Below are 23551 nucleotides of genomic sequence, written 5' to 3'. Positions count from 1 at the left end.
TCTTTAAAAAAGCATGAATCCATGCGATAATACACAACAGTATTGCTTCTTCAGGATATTTCAGGCATGGACACATTAGATAATAAAGTGGAGCAAAGCTACACCACATGCAACTTAATCTTCCATTGTTAAATGAATTTGATCAGAAGTGCGCAACTTTTTCATGCTATAAAGCATGTTTTATGCAGGAATTGAACTGAATGTGACTTTTAAATAGGAGATCAATGTATTGAATTTTGACGCTCTCACCGCTGGAGCTGAAAGAAGACAGCGTCGTTGCCAGGGCGGCCAGAGCGACCTTGGACGTTCTCACCGCTTTTGGTGTGAACGCACAGTTAGTCTTTTATTTAGTTTTGCTGATGATGGTATGGTCACGGCTGCACTTTCATTTCAAACTCTCTTAATTGTTGTGACGCTGTTTGCTGAGAGACAGATCCTAACCTGTTTAGCTCTGAACTGATGACCAATTCTCACAGCAGTGTTGAACAAATTGAGATGTTCTGCATTATCCTGGTCTGTCATCCCAGTATGTCATTTGTCTTTTGTTGACAACCAGCCTTATCAATCCTGTTTTGATGACTTCAAATAGAACTAAGCAGTGACCTTAAATGTTAGGGAATTATAGGTTGTCCTAATTTTTAACTACAATATGTATAATTAATTAATCACGCACATATGACTGTTTTTTCAAAATACAAATCCAATTATAATGTTATAATAATATAAAATAAAATGCTTAGACTTATATATAATTTAATACATGCATAAATTGCAAGTGGTATGAATAGGGTATATTGTCACCTCAGAATTTTAAGGTTCTAGCTGACATTTTTCTCCAAATTAAGTTATTGACATATTCTTATTAAATGACAATGTATTTACATTATGGGATGTTTTTTTATAAGTTGTTTACATTTTAAGACTTTTAATTTACAAAAACAAAAACGGTTTATCGACAAAGTTGGCTCTAGCGCACATATTGTTTGCTATGGAATGCAAAAACTTTGAAGCTCAATATCTCAAAATCATTCAGAACGCAGATAGAACCTTATCATTCCAAGGTGACGATATGCAGAAGCACGTAGAAGGACTTTTAATTTGTCAGTAACCTGAGTCAAACGCTTATGGAGAACTGTATGCCATTACAAAATCGGCATGTTTAAGGTCTGTTTCTTTATAAAAAAACAACGATCTTCACTGCCTTAATGATATAAGCTATAAAGAGGGTCTCAGAATATACAAGAAGCACTGCATTAAATTATATTTTTCCACGCTATGTCTTTAAAATATGAACCTTTAATTTTACTTCAGTATTTCCATTGGTGTTTCTGTGCTTGTCTGCTGATCCTGACAGGTGCATGCATGTAAATGGCTTTTCACCTCGGTTTACGCTTTAACAACTAAATGAACACTGAAATCTATTTAACTGAGTATATCTTTAATAAATTACAGCATCGATGCTGTAAAAAGGAACCATAAAATTAAAAAAAGCCACATTAACTATTCACCTGAAGTTTATCAGTATGGGAAGAAACACTAGCTCGGCATATATCCTATCATATGAAATGAAATATTGCATTTTAATATAATGACTGATTAGAATATGTGGACTGTGTTAGTTTGCTTTAAATGCCTTACATGTGTTATGTATAAACTTATATGTACTTTTTCCCCCTCTTTAGCTACAATGGGCCAAATCTGGTGTTGAAGTATGACAAGTTTAAGAAGAGGCTTGTCAACATTGCTGTCGACAATCGCAGTTCTCCATATTACGCTCTCAGAGACCGACAGGGCAATGCCATTGGAGTGACAGCATGTGACATAGATGGTGACGGCAGGGAGGAAATTTACGTCCTCAACACTAATAATGCCTTTTCAGGTATGTAACGGTTTCACAAACAAGGCACTGAAGCAAATGCTACAGTAAATGGATTTTAGTTTCATGTAATTGTTTCTGTCATTTCATCCAGGGAGAGCGACATACACTGACAAGCTCTTTAAGTTTCGTAATGGCCGGTATGAGGATTTGCTGAATGATGACGTAAATGAACACAGAGATGTTGCCAATCGTGTGGCTGGCCGCTCTGTTGCATGCGTGGACAGAAAGGTGACAGCATTTACAGTTTTTATTGAATTGACCTGGTTTTATTGAATTGATTTATCTTTGTCCCAATGTGATCCCATACGGAAATCTGATGTTTATACAGTAACTATACATGAACTTGTATGTCATATATGTCATTTACATGCAGCATATTACCATACATTTGATTTCTATATGGTGAACTTCAATAACACAAACAGTATCATCTGTAAAAACCAAATAAGTACAAAAAGATATAGTTATGTGCAATGTTGTGCCACAAAATCTCACAGATCATCTGAAGTTCAGGATTTCCATTTATTTTATTGATGGGTTAAATGATTTCCAAGCCATGCTCAGACAAATGATATAAATATTAAATGTATATTATTTATTAGAAAATAGTAAAAACAAAATTAAATGCAGTGTTTATCATATTAAACTAAACAACTTGCTGTTAAATGGTCATAAACACTAAACTGTTTATGACCATTTGGTTTTTTATTTTTATTTGAACAGAGATGTTTGTGTTGCACATGTTAGCATTGGTTCATTTTAACTGTAGGAGAACACTGGTTGATTTTAAGGTTTCAAGAGTTCACACTTTGCTGGTGATTGATTATAAAGCTAGCTTGGCATGTGTCCCTGTTTGAGCTCAGGTAGATCTCGAGAACTGCCTTGCTGTAGTAGCTAATGAACATATAGTGATTGCTCTTAAGCGATAACTACTTACTAGGAGCATGTCTATGGTGCCAATTTGGATTAGTCAGAAGTTGCATGTTTTTGGATGGTGGGAGGAAACTGGGGAGCCCGGGGGAAACCCACGAGAGCACGGGGAGAATGTGTAAACTCCGCACAGAATCGCTGGATGGCTTGGTAAGGATTAAAACCTGTGACATGCTGTGAGGCAACAGTGCTAACCACTAGGCCACTGTGACACCCATCTAGGAAAGGTGGAGGAGTAGGGGTGGAAGGAGGGATTCTTCAAAACGAAGATTGCTGTTATATGGACCTTTTTAGGGTATTTATAGTGGCTTAGGAATCATCTGATTGGTGAATAATTAATTGAATAATGCGAGACCGGCCGCATTATGCAGTTGAATTGGATTATGGGACCTTGATCTTTCTTCCAACAACTTTTTACCTTGAAAAAAGTTACTTGGGTAACATTTTTAATAGTTAAAATATATTGTCTGGGTTGGTGTTGTAAATTATGCTACAAAAACTGTAATAAGCTGCCAGTACCCTTTCTGTTATATTACAGACTTTGTTTCTCTCTATATTATTTCTTCTACATTTTATTTTTTCAAACTACTAAAATGTCAATAAAAGTCACCTTGTAAAACTGTAGAGCTGAATTTTCAACAGTAGATAGAGTTAATTAACTGATATTGTTTTACAGTGTTGTCACTTTTCGGACTTCATGTAAAACAGTTTTGTTTCTTATGAAATTGTGCTGACTAAAACAAACATGTAGCCTGTTTTTATTAAATTCTTTTACGTTTTATGGAGAAAGCAGCTGTAGGGAACTTTTCTTGGTTTTGTTCGACTCTAAAATATTACAAAGAAGAAATTATTGATCTTTTTAAAACTGCATACAGTGGGGAAAATAAGTATTAAACATGTCATGTTTTTTTTTCATAATAGGAGCTGTTGACAAACCAGATTTTGGTGAAAACCCAAACAATACACACATAAAAATAAAGCAAAACAAAAAAAAAAGGAAAAGAAAAATGAGTTATGTGTAATAACAACCAAATGACACTAGGAGAAAGTACTCAACTACTGAAATGTATTTATTACTTTATATGAAGTGATTTTTTTGGTGCTTGCAGCTAAAAGACGCCTCTCATTTGGAAAATTAAGTCACACGAATTGCTTATTTTTACAAAAACTTCAGCGCAAAGTGTAAAAAACTTGATGGTTCTGAATAGGTCTCATTTATCAAATCTGATCTTTAATTTGTATTTTCTATTGGAATCAAGTCAGGTGATTGGCTGTGCCATTTTACAGCTTGATTTTCTTTCTCTGAAAGCATTGGAGAGTTTTTTTGGCTGTGTTTCAAATCATTGTCTTGCTAAAATGTCCACCCTGGTTTTATCTTCATCATCCTGCTAATGTAGATGTTGGACTGAAGCAGCTAATATTCATTTACACTGAGGAAGAGCAGAGGGTTGCCAAATAATTACTGAGAGGTTTCAGCTGCTGACTGGGCTTTCACTGCCTTTCCACACCTCCCTTTCTTCATGTGTTCAAGACTTTTTCTTTGTGTCATTTAATTTTTATTACACGTAACTTAATTTGTAAACTAGTTAGATTTGTTTTCTTGGCATATATGGATTTCTTAGGTTGTTACCAATATCCGGGGAAAATCTCAAGTCAACGGCGTCTTTAGAAAAATGGTGATGTGTTCAATACTTATTTTTTCCGCTGTATTATCGCATGTATAAATCTTTTCAACGCAGCTCATATAGGAACAGGAAAATGTGAATACATTCCAGCAATTTGTTATACTGTAGGTCTATTGATTATCAACAGAATGTCCTAAGAGCAGTGTCGAATGTAAGTGAAAGTGACTTCTGAAGTGTGTCAAGTGATTGTTTACAAGCCATTTCACCCTCACAAAAAAATTCCCTCAAAATCCTCCTCGGCCACCATCATCATCATTTACCGTCCGCCATCAGCGGGCAGTCCTGCCTCCCGCAGCCAGCCAATATAAGTATTCATTTCCAGCGCAATATTTGTCTCTGACACCGAATCATATGCTGTGATAATTAGAAAACTCAAAGGCTCATTTGTTTCTTTTTGTAAGGAGACATATTAGGTGGGAAGTGTAGCCTTAATTTGTCTTTCCGCACGGAGGTTATCAGAATTCCCGCCGTCTGACCGCGCTTTACTAAACCCAGACGCCATGATGAATGGCCAGTCGTGCCAATGATTTGTATTTAGTCCAAAACACAATAAGCTGAACAGCATATTTCTGCAATTACCGTGGGCCTCGTGCTGTTTTGCGGAGCAGTCAGCAGTGAAGGATGCTCAGTAATCCTGGAGGAAGAGCAGCGAGGGATTGAAATGGATTTTTTGCACCCGCAGTCATTTGACTGGGCCGATGATAGTGAGACGGGGCTGCTTAAAAGTATTTCATCAATGATTTTATGATTTACATGATTTAGGATCAGGCTCGTAATGCTTCGGAGAGAAACAAAACAAAACGAGGTCTATGGAATTAAATTGGGAAGCAAAGTAATTCAATAGATAACTAAATGAAAAAAAAAAATAATAAAAATAAAAAAAATAGTACTGTCATTGGATGCCATGCAAAAGTCGATCCCCAAAGAGATGCCTTTTGTTGTAAGTTGAATTTAAGTTGAATCCTGCATATGTTTTATGCAGTGGATGCCCTTCCAGCTCTAACCCATCACTGGGAAACACACATACACACTCATTCATTCGCACACATACACTATGGACAAATTAGCTTACCCAATTCACCTGTACTGCATGTTTTTGGATTGTAGGGGAAACCGGAGCACACACACACACACACACACACGCACGCACACACACACACACAGTTAAAGTCAGAATTATTAGCCCCTTTTTGATTTTCTTTTTTCAAATTTCTCAAATGATGTTTAACAGCAAGGAAATTTTCACAGTAAGTCTGATATTATATTTTTTTTTCTGAAGAAAGTCTTTTTTTTATTTAGTTAGAATAAAAGGAGTTTTTAATCTTGTAAACAAGGTCAAAACTTTTTGCCCCTTTAAGCTATGTTTTCCCCTCATAGTCTACAGAACAAACCATCGTTATACAATAACTTGCCTAATTACCCTAACCTGCCTAGTTAACCTAATGAACCTAATAAAGCCTTTAAATGTCACTTTAAGCTGTATAGAAGTGTCTTGAAACATATCTAGTCAAATATTATGTACTGTCATCATGGCAAAGATAAAATAAATCAGTTATTAGAAATGAGTTATTAAAACTATTATGCTTAGAAATGTGTTGAACAAATCTTCTCTCCTTTAAACAGAATTTGGGGGAAAAATATATACAGATGGCTTACGATTCTGAAGTTTTATAAAATGTATTTAATACTGTATAAGTTAATATAATTTCGAATATTTTTGAATAGTTCATTACACAGAAAAAAAAAGGGTTTACTGCATTTTTAGGTAACTATTTCCAAACAATTTGTATGGGCTAAATTTAAACAAACAAACTATGTTGAACATTACTAAATTTAATTAGTTTGTTTAAATTTAAACCCATTTTAATTGCCTGCAACCTGTTACCTTAAAGAATTCAGTAAACTCAATGTATCATTTTTTTTCCAGTGTATTTAAACAAAACTATTTAAAGTTTTCATTAGTTTATAATACATTACTCTAAATTATAGTCAAATAGTGTAGAACAATTCATTTCTGATAAATCAGAACCCATAATGTTGAAAAAGAGAAGAGTTGTTTTAACATAAAATATGTACAATTTTTAAAAATGAAATGTTTATGTAATTTTAACCAGATTAAGTTTATTATAGGGTGGCTCAGTGGTTACTGTCACCTCACAGCAAGAAGGTCACTGGTTTGATTCTTGACTAGGTCAGTTGGGATTTCTGTGTGGAGTGTCCATGTTCTACTCGTATTCGAGTGGGCTTCCTCTGGGATGTCCAGTTTCCACCAAAGTCCAAGATGCGCTATAGGTGAATTGAATAAACTAGATTGGCTGTAGTGTATGAGTGTGAAAGAATGTGTATGGATGTTTCCCAGTGATGGGTTGCAGCTGGAAGGGCATCTGCATATGTAAAACATATGGTGGGTAATTGGTGGTTCATTCCACTGTGGTGAACTCTATGAATAAAGGGACTAAGCTGAAAGAAAATAATTAAACTAAAGTTTATTATAAGGCAAAAGGCAATTGATAATTGAAAAATATACAGGACAAACAGAACATGTAACAAAACCTCAATCTGATACCTTACAAATGCATTGGGGCATAAATATCATACTCATGTAGCAGCATAAATAGTAAACTATTTAATATTTAAATTATTGTTACTTTAACGTAAACATGCATTTCTTTTAATCATATCAAAATAAATGTTAAAATAAATTAAAGATACCTGTGTCTTAAAGCTTAATTCATTTCTTGAAGAATGACCCGTGTTTATTTCCTTCAGCTTCGGCTAGACATTAATATTCAAATGCGATGTTTTCTCTCCTTGAAACTGAATCACTGTCATTTGTCTCTTCAAACTGGACAGGAAGACAGATGAGGCTGTTTCTGAAGGCAGACGGATCAGGCTTCACACTCGCTTACTGATTACCTGCATTACCTGCTTTCTCTCTAGATAGTACTTAAAAACCATTAAAGCAATATTGACAGTTCGAAAATAAAATTACTTTAATAGAGTTCAAAGGTACCCTGCGTATACCTGCAACACATGGATGTTTAAAGAGGAATTAAGAAATAAATAAGAAAAATAAAAAATAAAAATGGTATAAAGGTGCATTGACTAAAACATTATTAATATTATAATGTATTTAAAATCTGCCAAATATTCCGTGATATTTTTTTTTGTGTGACATTTTTATATATGGGGTATTCTTTGTACCTCATATAAAATATACAAGTGAATTCTTATTATTAAGAAGAATTATTAGCCACCCTGTTTAATCTTTTTTTCTAGTACTGCGTTGGACCCCCTTTAGCCATAATCAGTTGTGGCACAGATTCAACAAGGTATTGGAAATATTCCTTCAACATTTTGGTCTATATTGACATGAAAGCATCATGCATTTGCTGCAGATTTATCGGCTGCGCATCCATGTGTGAATCTCTCGTTTCACCACATCCCAAAGGTGCTTAATTGGATTGACATTTGGTGACTTTGGAGGCCATTTGAGTACAGTGAACTCATTGTCATGTTCAAGAAACCCAGTCTGAGATGATCCGCACTTTATGACATGGTGTGTTATCCCGCTTGCAGTAGCCTCCAGATGATGGGTACACTATAGTCTTAAGGGATGGACATGGACTATTCTCAATTTGTACTAATGGGTCCGAAGTGTGCCAGGAATATATCCCCCACACCATTACACCACCACCACCAGCCTAAAATGTTGATACAGGGCAGGATGGATACATGCTTTCATGTTGTTGATGACAAATTTTTACCCTACCATATGAATGTCACAGCAGAGATGGAGATTCATCAGACGAGGAAACATTTTTCCAATCTTCAATTGTCCAATTTTGGTGAGCCTGTGTGAATTTTAGCCTCAGTTTCCTGTTTTTTAGCTGAAAGGACTGTGGTCTTCTGCTGTTGTAGAACATCCGCCTTAAGGTTCTATGCGTTGTGTGTTCTTTTGCCTTCCTCGGTTTAACGATTATTTGAGTTACTGTTTCCTTTCTATCAGCTGGAACCAGTCTGGCCATTCTCCTCTGACCTCTGGCATCAGCAAGGCATTTGAGCCTACAGAACTGCCGCTCACTGGATATTTTCTTTTTTTCTGACCATTCTCTGTAAATCCTAGGGATGGTTGTGTGTGAAAATCCCAGTAGATCAGCAGTTTCTGAAATACTCAATCAGCCCATCTGGCACCAACAACCATGTCACGTTCAAAGTCACTTAAATCACCTTTCTTCCTCATTCTAATGCTCATTTTGAACTGCAGCAGATTGTCTTGACTATGTCTACATGCCTAAATGTATTGAGTTGCTGCCATGTGATTGGCTGATTAGAAATTTGCGTTAACAAGCAGTTGGACAGGTGTACCTAATAAAGTGGCCGGTGAGTGTAGATCTTGCATGACTAAATATTCATTCATTCATTTTCTTTTTAGCTTAGTCCCTTTATTATTCTGGGGTTGCCACAGCGGACTGAACCACCAACTTATCCAGCATGTTTTACACAGCGGATGCCCTTGCACCTGCAACCAATCACTGGGATACATCCATACACACTCGTTCACACACATACACTACGGACAATTTAGCTTAACCAATTCACCTTTTCCTCATGTCTTTGGACTTGTGGGGGAAAGCAGAGCACCCAGTGGAAACCCACACAAACACGGGGAGAACATGCAAACTCCACACAGAAGCACCAACTGACCCAGCCGAGGCTCGAACCAGCGATCTTCTTGCTGTGAGGCAAACATGATACCCACTGCACCACAGTGCAGCCCCTGACTAAATATATAATAGGCTAAAAAAGCAATATTGGCAATATTGGTTTATAAATGATAATATTTTGTGTATATTTGTATTTTATTTTTTAATAATATTAATATTAATAATCCATTACTATTAATTAATCTAATCATTATTATTAATCAATATTAATTAATCTTGAATGGAAGCTCATTACATTTTACACCAACCTTCCAAACCACAATTCTTAATTTTTCTTAGAAAATAAAGCATAAAAAACAAATAAAGCAATATTACTGTTAATATTAATAAACAGAGCATAAAAACCATGTAAATCATGACATTAAAGCCTATACTGCTAATGCATTCTGTGTTTTTTAACTCCATTATGCTTTAATCTGTATTTTGCAACCTGAAGTGGCGGTTATGTAGAAATCAGAGAGCATTTGACATTTTCATTGTTGTGCCTCATTAGGATTCTGGTCACGAGCTGCTGATATTTATATACTTATGTATATATTTCTTTATTTCGCCATTTCCATGCTGTTGGATGGTGGGTGTCTTTATTGAAACTGTGTGCGTAAGTTCATTTGCTTGGCTACTTCACTGACTTCATGTCCACGGGGAAGCTTTCTGATAATGGGGTGTGAAATTAATATCCAAGGGGAGGCAGCTGAAATATATATGTGTGTGTGTGTGTACTGTGTTAGAGCATGTTTGTGTGCTACTGTATGTGTATGACTGCTTCAATTGATTTCTTTATCTTATATGAAGATTACATAAAGAATAGGTTGGACACTTTAACTTTATTTGCTACTTTTTTATTTTTGATTATTATAGTTTTATAAGGGTTGGTCCAGAATGTATTTTTAAGGCTTGGTTGGTTGTGTTTATAAGATGCAAAGCAATGTTTTGCTCATCCTTCATTTGTAGAAAAATCAGGTAATTTGTTCATATAACTTACTTTGATTATATACAGCGACTCTGCTAGCATGAAAACAACTGTCACAGTTCTTAGTTCCCCTGAAAGGCTCTGATTGGTCAGCTAACATAATGTGCTGTGATTTGCAGATTGGCTCCACATTCACAGGAAAAGCATCATGCCCCTTCAAGCATGCGCTTTTGTGCTGTGTAAATGCTGTCAGTCAGAGTAGCTGTTAGTAGGGATGTAACGGTATTGTAAATACCGTCATACCGCAATATTAAATTTTTTCGATATTACCGAAGTCGCATGACTCGGTAAAACTATAGGTCTTCTGAGAAAATTTGCTCAGGCGAATGAAGCGAACGGGAGGTAGCTGGAACTTCATTTCCCATCAGCCCCGGCGTGGCCATAATCCTTTGCGGTCTGTTGTCGCTACAGATCCAGTAATGCGGAAATGGAGTGTGCTGCTAGTAGCGGAGATGAAAAAAAGATGGAAATGATCGAACCTAAAGCGGGTGTTGTCGCCGCGCGCGTGCTGAATAGCGGTGCTGTCGCGCGCGTTCTGATCAGCTGTGTTGTGGCGCGCGTATTGTAAAGCGCCGAGGGGGGGTTGAGCGCGCATACTCAAGAGAGGTGTTATCGCGCGCCTACTGAAGGGCTGGACTGGACGGAGGTTGTGTCGCGTCGCGGGGGCACTTTTGATCGTTTTGGAAGGGCATTTTCTATCCAAGACTAAAAAGGGCATGTGCACTGCACAGGTTGAGCCCTATGTGTGCACGTGCCTGCAAGTTGGGGAATACGACTAATAACAGTCATGGGGACTGCAGAAACACAGCACACTGTTCAGATTGATGCAGACATTGACTTGTACCACAAAGAGATCTCTATCTCACTCATGGTTTGTCCTCTCAAGTGGGGGAAAGACAATGCACAACGTTACCCCACTGCTGTCAACATGGGCCAAGTCATATCTCTCTTGTCCCAGAATCCTCAGTCCCAAATGAGAGGGTTTTTTTTCTGTTGCAGGGGACATTGTAAATACCCAGAGATACCAGCTTTTACCAGATTATAGTTATATGATAATTTTCCTTTAAACCCATCTCTATCTAAGTGAGTGAGTGATTAAATGTTAAATGTGATGAGTTTTTAACAATACTAAATTGAAACTTTATTTTTTTACATGGTTTAATAATTTTTTGTTATTAAAATTGAAGTTCCTGTTTCAAAGCTAACAGATAGATGGCTAATTTGTATGTCATTGACACTTTTGGCACTTTTTTGGGAGTATTTTCAAAAGTTTTTTTTTTCCTGTAAATGATTCAATAAATACCGTACCGTGACATTCATACCGAGGTATTACCGTACCGTGAAATTCTGATACCGTTACATCCCTAGCTGTTAGCCTTATCAGTTTGAGCCTAAACCATATATTTAGAATAAGCATGTATAAGTAATATGAAACGTTTACATATCTTTTGTTATTTGAGATGAAGAACACAGGGAAAGCTTCCACATAGAGAGACACCACAGCGCTGGTGAAGATTGTAGGTGTTGACAAGGGGTTTGACATATAAGTTTGAATTTGTAGCTAAATTGTTAGCGGTGCCAAACCGCACTTACATCCGTTGTTTACATCCTTATTTATGTCCTTGCTACAACATATCGTCAGTGCTAGAAGCTGTGCATGTAATAGTCCAATTTTAACAAATAAAAATACTTACAGGTTGTGGCTCACAATCCACAGCTTCGTCTATTATGGTTAGAGCTGCTCCTTCTTTGAGGAGTTTATGTCAGAGGTCTGAGTGAGAGAGAAGATGGTTCAGACACAGATGCAGGTCTCAGCAAAGTTTATTGAAGCCCACAAACTCAAGGGGCAAAAAAAATAGTCAACAAAACAATCTTCAAAAAAGGAAACTAAAAATTCCTCCGTAATGGAGTTGGCAAAAAAGCCCAAAGTTCACAAAAACTCAAAACTGAGAAATAAAGTCTCCAAAAACGATTAAATAAAACTACTCCGGAGAGGTTAGATGAACAGTCTTCAAGAGGGTGCAATACCCTGATACCCGACAGGGGGCGATGAATCCGGCCGCCGCTGACTGGGACAGAATGGCCACGAGGAAGACTGAGGCTTGGAAGCCGGCGAGAGAGTGTTGAGGGCCGGCAGGATAGGGACGGAGAGTCAGATGGGCGGCAAAGCAAAAACAGACGGGAACAGGCTTGAAGGCAGACGGAGAAAAAACACTTTAGGAAAATCAACAGGATGACATCAGACACGACAAAACTCACAGGATATACAAGGAACAGGACTAGACCAGGAGATCGCCAGACATGCCGGAAGGGGAAAAACTGCGATCTGACACAGAACTACGATCAACAGAGGGATAAATAGGGGGAGAAATCAAGGAAACCAGGTGAGTGAAATTAGTTTGATAGACTAATGGAAAGTAATAGAGCAGATGGGTGGGGAAACGAGAGGTAAACAAAGCAGGGTATGAGTGATCAAAACAATACGAGTGAAAGGGAAAAAGTAACACAAACATCAAACCGGTGATCAGACCGAGATTGTGACAGTACCCCCCTCCCCACGGACGCCACCAGGCGCCCTAGGGAGGGGGCTCACCTCATCTCCGACGAAATTCCTCGACCAACCCCCGGTCCAAGATATCCCGGGCCGGGACCCAGCTCCTCTCCTCCGGGCCATAGCCCTCCCAGTCCACTAGGTATTGGAAACCACGACCCCTGCGTCTGACGTCCAGTAACTTTCTGACAGTATATGCTGGAGCACCATCCACTAGACGGGGGGGAGGGGGGGAAGGGGTCGGGACAGTGGGAACAAGGGGGGAGTACAAAACAGGTTTAACCCTAGAAACATGAAAGACTGGGTGTACCCGACCAAGCGTAGGAGGGAGCTTGAGCCGAACTGCCACAGGACTCAACACCTTGGTGATCCGGTATGGGCCAATGAACCTGGGAGCCAATTTACGTGAGGCTACCCTGAGAGGCAGGTCCTTGGTAGACAGCCATACTCTTTGACCACTAACATAGCGGGGAGCGGGAGTCCGATGACGGTCAGCCGCTGCTTTGGTCCGTCTACTAGCCTGGGCCAAGGCTTCCTTGGCTCTACTCCAGGTACGTCGACACCTTTGGACAAAAGCCAAGGCAGACGGGACCGCAGCATCGGGTTCCTGTGCGGGGAAAAGAGGTGGTTGATAACCAACAGAGCACTGAAATGGTGACATACCTGTGGAGGAGACTGGTAGAGTATTATGAGCATACTCTACCCAGGACAGTTGCTGACACCAGGAGCTCGGATTCTGGGATGCCAGGCAGCGGAGAGTGCGTTCCAGATCCTGGTTTGCCCGCTCAGACTGCCCATTGGTCTGAGGATGAAATCCCGATGACAGACTCGTAGAGGCCCCGATCTGTCGACAGAATTCCTTCCAGAACCGGGAGACAAACTGGGGACCCCTATCAGAAACAACGTTGACCGGAAGGCCATGAATCCGGAAAACGTGGTCCACCACCGCCTGAGCAGTCTCCTTGGCTGAGGGCAATTTGGGAAGAGGAATGAAGTGGGCCGCCTTGGAAAATCGATCCACCACTGTAAGGATGACAGTGTTCCCCTTCGATACTGGTAACCCAGTAACAAAATCAAGGGCAAGGTGTGACCAGGGGCGGGAAGGGATGGGAAGGGGGCGGAGCAGACCAGTGGGAGGCGAGTTAGAACTCTTGTTCTGGGCGCAAACTGAGCAGGCAAACACAAACTGCCTGACATCCCTGGCCATGGATGGCCACCAGAATCGCTGCCGGATGGCTGCCAGCGATCTCCGAACTCCTGGATGACAGACTAACCTGGATGAGTGACCCCACTGGATGACCTGTGAACGCAGAGCAGAAGGGACAAATAATTTGCCCGCTGGAACTCTCTGAGGAGGTTGGCACTCTCGTAAGGCCTTCAGGACCCGACTCTCAATTTCCCAAGAGAGGGAGGCCACCACCACACCCCTGGGCAGGATGGTGTCCTTTGAAACCACCCTCTCTGGGGCCTCAAACAGGCGAGAGAGAGAGTCGGGTTTAACGTTCTTGGACCCAGGCCTGTACGAGAGTGTGAAATTGAACCGGCTGAAGAAGAGAGACCAGAGGGCTTGTCTTGCATTGAGCCTTTTGGCAGAGTTTATGTATTCAAGGTTTCTGTGGTCTGTCCAGACCACAAAAGGCTGCTCTGCGCCCTCCAGCCAATGGCGCCACTCACCCAAAGCGAGCCTGACTGCCAACAACTCCCGATTGCCTATGTCATAGTTTCGTTCCGTGGGGGTCAAACGGTGGGAGAAGAAAGCACAGGGGTGTACTTTCCCATCCTGAAGAGATCGTTGTGATAGGACTGCGCCTACTCCGACCTCAGAAGCATCAACCTCGACTATAAACTGCTGTTTAGGATCTGGAATAGACAAGACAGGAGCAGAGATAAAACGGGACTTGAGTTTATCAAAGGCCTCCTGAGCCTTATCCCCCCACCTAAACAGTACCTTGGAGGAGGTCAGTGCTGTTAAGGGTGCAGCAATCTGGCCAAAGTTCCTGATGAAACGCCAATAAAAGTTGGCGAATCCCAGGAACCGCTGCAGTGCCTTGCGAGAGTCTGGAGTTGGCCACTCGGCAACAGCCCTTACCTTTGCAGGATCGGCACTGATCTCACCCGCCGAAATCAAAAACCCCAGGAACGAAACTGACTGGGTGTGGAAGACGCACTTCTCCGCCTTAACAAACAGTTGGTTTTCTAAGAGTCGTTGCAGCACCTGGCGAACATGCTGAGTGTGTGCCTGCAGAGAGGGAGAGAATATTAGGATATCATCCAGGTACACGAAGACAAACTGGTTTACCATGTCTCTCAACACATCATTGACCAGGGCCTGGAAGACAGCCGGGGCGTTGGTCAGACCAAAAGGAAGGACCCGATATTCAAAGTGTCCCGTGGGTGTGTTGAAGGCTGACTTCCACTCATCCCCCTCCCGAATGCGAACCAGATGATAAGCATTACGGAGGTCCAACTTGGTGAAAACTTGGGCTCCCTGTAAGAGTTCAAAGGCTGAGGACATAAGAGGTAAGGGGTACCTGTTCTTAATGGTGATGTCATTCAGCCCTCGATAGTCAATACAGGGACGGAGGGAGCCGTCCTTCTTCTTGACGAAGAAGAACCCAGCTCCCGCTGGGGATGAGGAGGGGCGGATGAGGCCGGCTTTAAGGGATTCATTAATATACTTGTCCATGGCCTCTCTTTCAGGACGGGACAGAGAATACAAACGCCCCTTAGGCGGAGAAGTGCCTGGGAGGAGCTCAATGGCACAGTCGTAGGGTCGATGCGGAGGCAAGGAGGTGGCCCGGGACTTGCTGAAGATCAGGTGCAGGTCGTGGTACTCCGCCGGAACCCCGGTCAGATCCACCGACTCCACCTGTAACACAGAAGACACAGAAACAGGAAACGGGGCAGGACCAAGACAAGACTTAAGACATGATTGACTCCAAGACAAGACAGAATCTCCAGACCAATCCACGTGAGGACCATGCTTTACCAACCAAGGATGCCCTAAAATTATAGGTGCATTGGGTGAGTCTAAAAGATACAGCGTGATGACCTCACGGTGATTGCCGGATACAATAAGACTTACACTAGGGGTAGTGTGAGAGACGGTGGCAATAAGAGTACCATCAAGGGAATGGGCAGAAACAGATTCAGCGAGAGGGATGGTCGGGATTCCCCACTGGGCGGCCACAGAGCGGTCCATGAAATTCCCCTCTGCCCCAGAGTCAATGAGAGCAGAACAGGAACCAGAAATGCCATCATACTGGACCACAACAGGGAGGATGGTGCGAGATGAGGGGGAAGAGAAAGGAATAGCGCCCACCAGGATCCCTCTTCTCACTGATGAGCTTTGGCTTTTACTGGGCACTTCGCTGCAAAATGCCCCGGCTTGCCACAGTATAGGCACAGACCCTGAGCCAGGCGCTGCTGTTTCTCATGAGACGTGAGATGGAGACGTCCCACTTGCATGGGTTCATGATCCGATGGGGGTACCATGGTGGAAAGGGACCCGGGGTCCTCTCTTCTGGTTGAAGAGCGCAGAAACCTTCGATGGTCTCGACGGTGAAGACGGCCCTCTATGCGAAGCGCCAGGTTTGTGAGGGTGTCAAAATCTTGAGGTAGGTCGTGGGTCGCCAGTTCATCCTGGATGTCCTCATCCAGTCCAGCCCGGAACATGGCATGACAGGCTCCCTCGTTCCAATCACATGAGGCCGCCAACGTCTTGAACTTTATAGCGTACTGAGTGACAGACTGACCTTCCTGACGAAGACGAGCTAATTGATCTGCCGCCTCCTGGCCCCTGGCAGATCGGTCAAAGAGTCTGATCATTTCATGACGGAGACTACTAAAAGAGGAAACGCATGGTGCTCTGGCCTCCCAGACAGACGTTCCCCAGTCGCGAGCTCTGCCCGTGAGAAGGGTAAGTACGAAGGCCACTTTAGTCTCCTCCAAGGCATAGGTGCGTGGCTGGAGCGTGAAGACCACCGAGCACTGGGACAGGAATGCCCGGCATGAAGTAGGATCCCCATCATAGGTAGGGGGATTGTTGCAGCGTGGTTCAGGGGCCTGATGGGATGCCTGGGCCCCCTGCAGGGTCTCGAACTGAAGCTCGTGTAGACGGGCCGTGAGATCAGCCACCTGATTGGTGAGATACTCCACTTCTCTGGAGGTGCTGGTGAGTCTTGACTCGTGCTGACCCAATAGAGCTCCTTGCTGAGTTAAAGCCGACCTGACAGAATCTTGGCCTGCTGTGTCCATCGTTGGTCAGATCGTACTGTCAGAGGTCTGAGTGAGAGAGAAGATGGTTCAGACACAGATGCAGGTCTCAGCAAAGTTTATTGAAGCCCACAAACTCAAGGGGCAAAAAAAATAGTCAACAAAACAATCTTCAAAAAAGGAAACTAAAAATTCCTCCGTAATGGAGTTGGCAAAAAAGCCCAAAGTTCACAAAAACTCAAAACTGAGAAATAAAGTCTCCAAAAACGATTAAATAAAACTACTCCGGAGAGGTTAGATGAACAGTCTTCAAGAGGGTGCAATACCCTGATACCCGACAGGGGGCGATGAATCCGGCCGCCGCTGACTGGGACAGAATGGCCACGAGGAAGACTGAGGCTTGGAAGCCGGCGAGAGAGTGTTGAGGGCCGGCAGGATAGGGACGGAGAGTCAGATGGGCGGCAAAGCAAAAACAGACGGGAACAGGCTTGAAGGCAGACGGAGAAAAAACACTTTAGGAAAATTAACAGGATGACATCAGACACGACAAAACTCACAGGATATACAAGGAACAGGACTAGACCAGGAGATCGCCAGACATGCCGGAAGGGGAAAAACTGCGATCTGACACAGAACTACGATCAACAGAGGGATAAATAGGGGGAGAAATCAAGGAAACCAGGTGAGTGAAATTAGTTTGATAGACTAATGGAAAGTAATAGAGCAGATGGGTGGGGAAACGAGAGGTAAACAAAGCAGGGTATGAGTGATCAAAACAATACGAGTGAAAGGGAAAAAGTAACACAAACATCAAACCGGTGATCAGACCGAGATTGTGACAGTTTAACCAAATCTAGCACTGAACTCTGAGATTCTGGAAGCTATCCTTTGTCAAATGCTAGTTATATATTTTTTATAATTCTCTTGCTCATAATTAAAATTAAACTTTAAGCACTTCTCTCTGTGTTGTTTCCTTTGGAAGCCCCAAACAGAAACAGAACAAGCTCTGTGGAAATAGCAGCGTTTGGAGGGCATTTTAACTTTCTCTGCTACAATAAAGCATTACATTGCTTCTGACCACTCTTCTTTGGTGTCCGGGGTGTGGGCATGTGGTGAATGCACGTAACTTGAAGCGTTTGTGATCTCACTAGCCTGGATGTATTTTTTTTGCAGTCCCCAAACTTCGCTGTAGGCTTTGCTAAGCTAACTCTGTAAAAACCAGTGTCTCCCTTTGTATTGAACTTTGAGCTGTAGTCTTTGTTGAACTTTGTTGTTGTTGTCGCACGCGTTCTGTTCAGTGGTGTTGTCGTGCGCGTTCTGATCAGCGGTGTTGTTGCACGTGTACTGGTGGGGGGTGGGGAAGCGCGTGTACTCCTATGTGTGCACGTGCCTTAGAAGAAGAAAAGCCCCCGTGGCCACCTGTATGTATGTATGTATGTATATATATATATATACTGTATATATATATATATATATATATATATATATATATATATATATATATATATATATATATATATATATATATATATATATATATATATATATATAGGTTGATATATACAATAGCCTGCGGCCTCGTGCCAACGCACGCCTCCCACCAGTGCCGATATACAGCCATATCGCACTGCTACTCGTGTGATATTGCTCATATATATGGTGGTATAAATATTTAACATTTGATGGATGGACAGACAGACAGACAGACAGACAGATTGACAGATTGATCAAAAGATTAAACAATCAACACACTTTTTCATAGCCTTTTTTGCTTTTATTGAGAGTGCAGTAGAAGGTACTGTACATATTTGACTTTTATTCAGTATCGTGAAACTATTAATTACTTTTTGATTATGAACATAAATCCTTTCAGTGTATTTACTGTGAGAAAATAACATGCTGTATGTCAGATTTTCCAGAAATTACTAGTCGTGTCCGCCACCTCTCACAGTTTAATAGAGCTTTTTATTTTATTGCCCCCAATAAAGTTAGTGTACTTGTTTACTCAGGAAAAAGCAGTGCGTCTGTGAGTATCTTGGGATGCTTGAGATGAAATATGAGACATTTGGGTGTGAAAAATCAATGTGAAACAAGGTAAATGTATAAAAACAATGTTTTAGTTTGGGCAAATAAAATTAGGCTTGGAATGTGATTTTAGACTGAAATGGTATAAGGCAATTTAGAAATTTCTATGTAGTGGTAATGGCACAGTTAAAATAATGACATCATTTTCAAATAAAATAGCAAAAAATAATTAATTTACCACTAATTTACTACCAAGATGAATGTGACTGTAGTTTCCTGTAGAACTTTGAAGAAGAATTTTAGCTGAAATTGCAGCCCATTTTTAAAATGCAACTCTTATTTGGAAGTCAACAAACAAACAAACAAACAAACAAACAAACAAACAAACAAACAAACAAACAAACACAAAACATATACAAGCAAACAAAATTAATACCAGTGGCTTCTGACAATATACAATAATTAGCACACTTAGAAAGTGAAACTGACATCACTATTTTTTAAGAGTTCTATAGATATCACAATCTGTCAGAATTGTTAATTAATTTGTGCTTATTGATTAACATGTTATGAGGATGATTAAAGGGGACATACTATGCCTCTGTTTACAAGATGTAAAATTAGTCTCTGATGTCCCTAGAGTGTGTATGTGAAGATTCAGCTTAGAATAACCTACTAATAATGTGTTATAACTCTTTTAAAACTGCCTCTTTTAGGGTTTGATCCAAATTGTGCCGTTTTGGTGACTGTTGCTTTAAATTCAAATGAGATTGTGCTCTTTTCACTAGAGGGTGGAGCTACAAATGCCTATTTGTCAGCATAGTGGCAGATTCAAAAACAAGACTAACATCCTGTGTAATGAGGGCAAGATCATCACTAACCTGTGGGGATTTTCCCCTCTGATGACGTGCAAAGGGTGAATGTCAATCAAGTGTTTCTGCAGACTGTTTTTATAAAGTGTGATTATAAAAAAGAAAATTAAAAGATTTATTGTCATTAGAAGCTGGATATATTGACAGACTGTTGCCACACAACTATGTTTAAACCCCATGTAAAAGTGATTTTTACATAATAGATCCCCTGTTAAATTCTGTAAATAAAAATAAAGATATCCTAACCACTCTTATTAAGAGTATTATGATTATTTGTGATTATTTGTTTTCTCTATATAGTATACACACAAATTTTGTTGTTTATTTTGTATTTTTCTATTTTTCTATTTTAGGGTACAGGCCGTTACTCCATCTACATCGCCAACTATGCCAGCGGGACAGTAGGTCCACACGCTCTGATTGAAATGGATGAAAGTTCAAGTGACCCGTCCAAGGGAATTGTCGTGCTGTCCAATGTGGCCGAGCAGGCCGGAGTCAACAAGTTCACAGGTGTGTGTCTACGTTATTTACAAATGCTTGAGTGTGTGTATACCTTCAATGATGTCATGCAGTGTAAATAATAATGTTATTTTAATTAACATTTTCATTATTATGAGCTTAGAGGATGAATAGGATATAGAGTAGATTATTTATTGTTTTATGGAGAGGACAGATGAACAATGCGTGTCACGGTGGCGCAGAGGGTATCACGATCGCCTCATAGCAAGAAGGTCACTGGTTTAAACCACGGCCGGTTCAGTTGGCATTTCTGTGTGGTGTTTGCATGTTCTCCCCGTGTTCACGTGGGTTTCATTCATGTGCTCCAGTTTCTCCAACTAGTAGGGTAAATTGTCAGTAGTGTGTGTGAATGGGAGTGTATGGGTGTTTCCCAGTGATAGGTTGTGGCTGGAATGGCATCCGCTGCGTAAAACATATGCTGGATAAGTTGACGGTTCATTCCGCTGTTGCAACCCCAGAATAATAAAAGAATGAGAATGAACAATAATTGAATGAATGAGATGAACACAGACTGTGGGAGAATTTTCCCCTTCAACAGAATGCTTTTCCATACAAAGCAGATGATTGTTGGACTTTTTTATTTTACATACTTACAATGTTATACTATATTATAAACTATAATAATGCACAATTAAAAAAAGCACAAAAAAAAGCACAAAACTTTACATGATCGAATTATATCTTATTTTTATCTGTACAAGCACACGTTTTTGAGGATTTAAATATTTTAAAGATTCTTTTATTTTAAGAGCTGTTAAAAAAAAAATCAGTGACTTTGACAGAATTTAGGCACACATTTTTATAGTAAATTTGACGTTGCAGCATGATGAATATAAAAAAAAAGACAAAAATAATAATGCAAATGTTGGCTTAACCTGAAACTGATGCAAAGTGTGGGTCATGGGATGTCACATTTCCTGCCCGATCTCATGAGGAAACGGCTAATTCACCCCCCTAAACCCAATCTTTATTGTGGGATGAGCAAATCACACAAACATTTAGAAAGGAGATTAGAGCCAGAATTAGCCACTAAATCAAAATGTTATGAATTGCCAAGAGATTGTGTTGAAAATATTTCACACGGTTACTGTAAAAGTGTCCTTGATACCAATCATTATTTTATATACTTTTTATTTTATTTTACTTTTCAAGGTGGCACGGTGGCTCAGTAGTTAGCACTGTCGCCTCACTGTAAGAAGGTTGCTGGTTTAAATACCAGCTGGGCCAGTTGGAATTGCTGTGTGGAGTTTGCATGTTCTCCCCATGTTGGCATAGTTTCCCCCACAGTCCAAAAAAAAAAATGTTTAAAGAAAAGAAAAAGTGTGATCTCGGCAGAACCTCATAAATAAATTTTTGTAGCAAATTTGACACTGCAATCTGATCAGCGTAAGAAAAGCATAGGAAAAAAAAAAAAGACAAAAGTGTAAATGTTGTTCTAACCTGAAACTGATCTGGAGTATGATGCCATGGGTGCCAGAGTATGATGTCCTGCCCAATCTCACAAGAAAACCTACCTAAACATATTGTCAGAAAATGGCTAATTCTTACATATTCATATGATTTCAAATTCAAACCTGACTCCTAAATCTATTTTCATTGTGGGATGAGCAAATCACACTAAATTGTACAAAGGAGAATAAAAAAAGTTATGAATTTCCAAAAGATTGCGTTGAACATATTTTACAAGGATACTGTAAAAATGAGCTTGATACTGTTGTAAACTTCATTCATTCATTCATTTTCTTTTCGGCTCAGTCCATTTATTAATCTGGGGAATGAACCGCCAATTAATCCAGATTATGTTTTAAGCAGCGAAGGCTCTTCCAGCCTCAACAGAATCCCAGAATACATCCATACACACTCTTACATTCACACTAATACACTTCAGTCAATTCAGCTAATTCAATTCACCTATAGTGCATGTCATAGGATTGTGAGGGAAACTGGAGCACCCGGAGGAAACCAACGTGAACACGGGGAGAACATGAAAACTGCACAAAGAAATGCCAACTAACCCAGCCGGATCTCAAGCCAGTGACCTTCTTGCTGTGAGGCAACAGTTCTAACCACTGAGCTACCGGGCTGCTCTGTTGTAAATTTTAAAACTGAAATTCTATATTGAGATGTGTTGGTTGTTCTGCATTCAAACAGCATCTTCAAGAAGTCCACATGAGTCTGTAAGAGCCTACAAGAGTCTCTTACAGTTCACAAGAGTCTAATGAGTCTAATTTGGACAGAGCTGTCCTGTATGTTATATGTTTTAGGAGCATGTAAATGAGATAGATAGGTGAAAGAACCTGTCCAGCCACTGACCAGACACGTTTCACCTGCCCAAATCTAATCAACAAAAAGAGTGTTTTTGCCTTAATGAATTAACAAAGAAAAGTGCATGAAGACAATGGGTTAAATGTCTGCAACACTTGGCCTGCTATAGTTTTTGAATGAAATGTGACAATTTAAAATCAAAGAATTTAACTTTTCATTTGTATATATTATTGTTAATTTGGAACTATTACATATTTTTTATTTCCGCAATAACATTATATTATATTATATTATATTATATTATATTATATTATATTATATTATATTATATTATATTATATTATATTATATTATTATGTTATGTTATGTTATGTTATATTATATTATATTATATTATGTTATGTTATGTTATGTTATGTTATATTATATTATATTATATTATATTATATTATATTATATTATATTATATTATATTATTATATTATATTAAATATATTGTATTATATTATATTATATTATATTATATTATATTATATTATATTATATTATATTATATTTTATTATATTATATTATATTATATTACATTACATTACATTACATTACATTACATTACATTACATTATATTATATTATATTATATTATATTATATTATATTATATTATATTATATTATATTATATTATATTATATTATATTATATTATTCATTTTCCTTTGGCTTAGTCCCTTTATTCATCAGGGGTCACCACAACAAAATGAATTGCCAATATCCCCCAAAACCATGTCTTCCGTTTTCTTTTCATTGATGCTTAAAAAATTTAGAGCCGTCCAGAATTTATGTCAGCTTTAGACTTTACAGACCTGAAACTTGCCTATGGCACTTATTCATTGTTGCTCTTAGTTGTGTAAATTG

The 23551-nt window shown here is 39.6% G+C and overlaps 1 protein-coding gene across 20 annotated transcripts in view; it reads left to right on the top strand.

Moving 5' to 3' along the window:
• Positions 1–23551, top strand: part of crtac1b (cartilage acidic protein 1b) — a 200994-nt gene that overhangs the window by 14822 nt on the left and 162621 nt on the right. For all 20 annotated transcript variants that reach the window (XR_012388861.1, XR_012388864.1, XR_012388870.1 and 17 more), the window contains exons 3-5: positions 1683–1879; positions 1971–2107; positions 20208–20364. Coding sequence is in view for 7 of the 20 variants with exons in the window: in XM_068213109.2 (XP_068069210.1) it covers positions 1683–1879; positions 1971–2107; positions 20208–20364 (491 nt within the window). In the remaining 13 variants the exon portion in view is untranslated. The remainder of the gene's footprint in view (positions 1–1682; positions 1880–1970; positions 2108–20207; positions 20365–23551) is intronic.

This window comes from Danio rerio, chromosome 13 (assembly GCF_049306965.1).
Source record: "Danio rerio strain Tuebingen ecotype United States chromosome 13, GRCz12tu, whole genome shotgun sequence".
Taxonomy (NCBI): Eukaryota; Metazoa; Chordata; class Actinopteri; order Cypriniformes; family Danionidae; genus Danio; species Danio rerio.
This window is presented reverse-complemented; position numbering and strand designations above follow the sequence as displayed.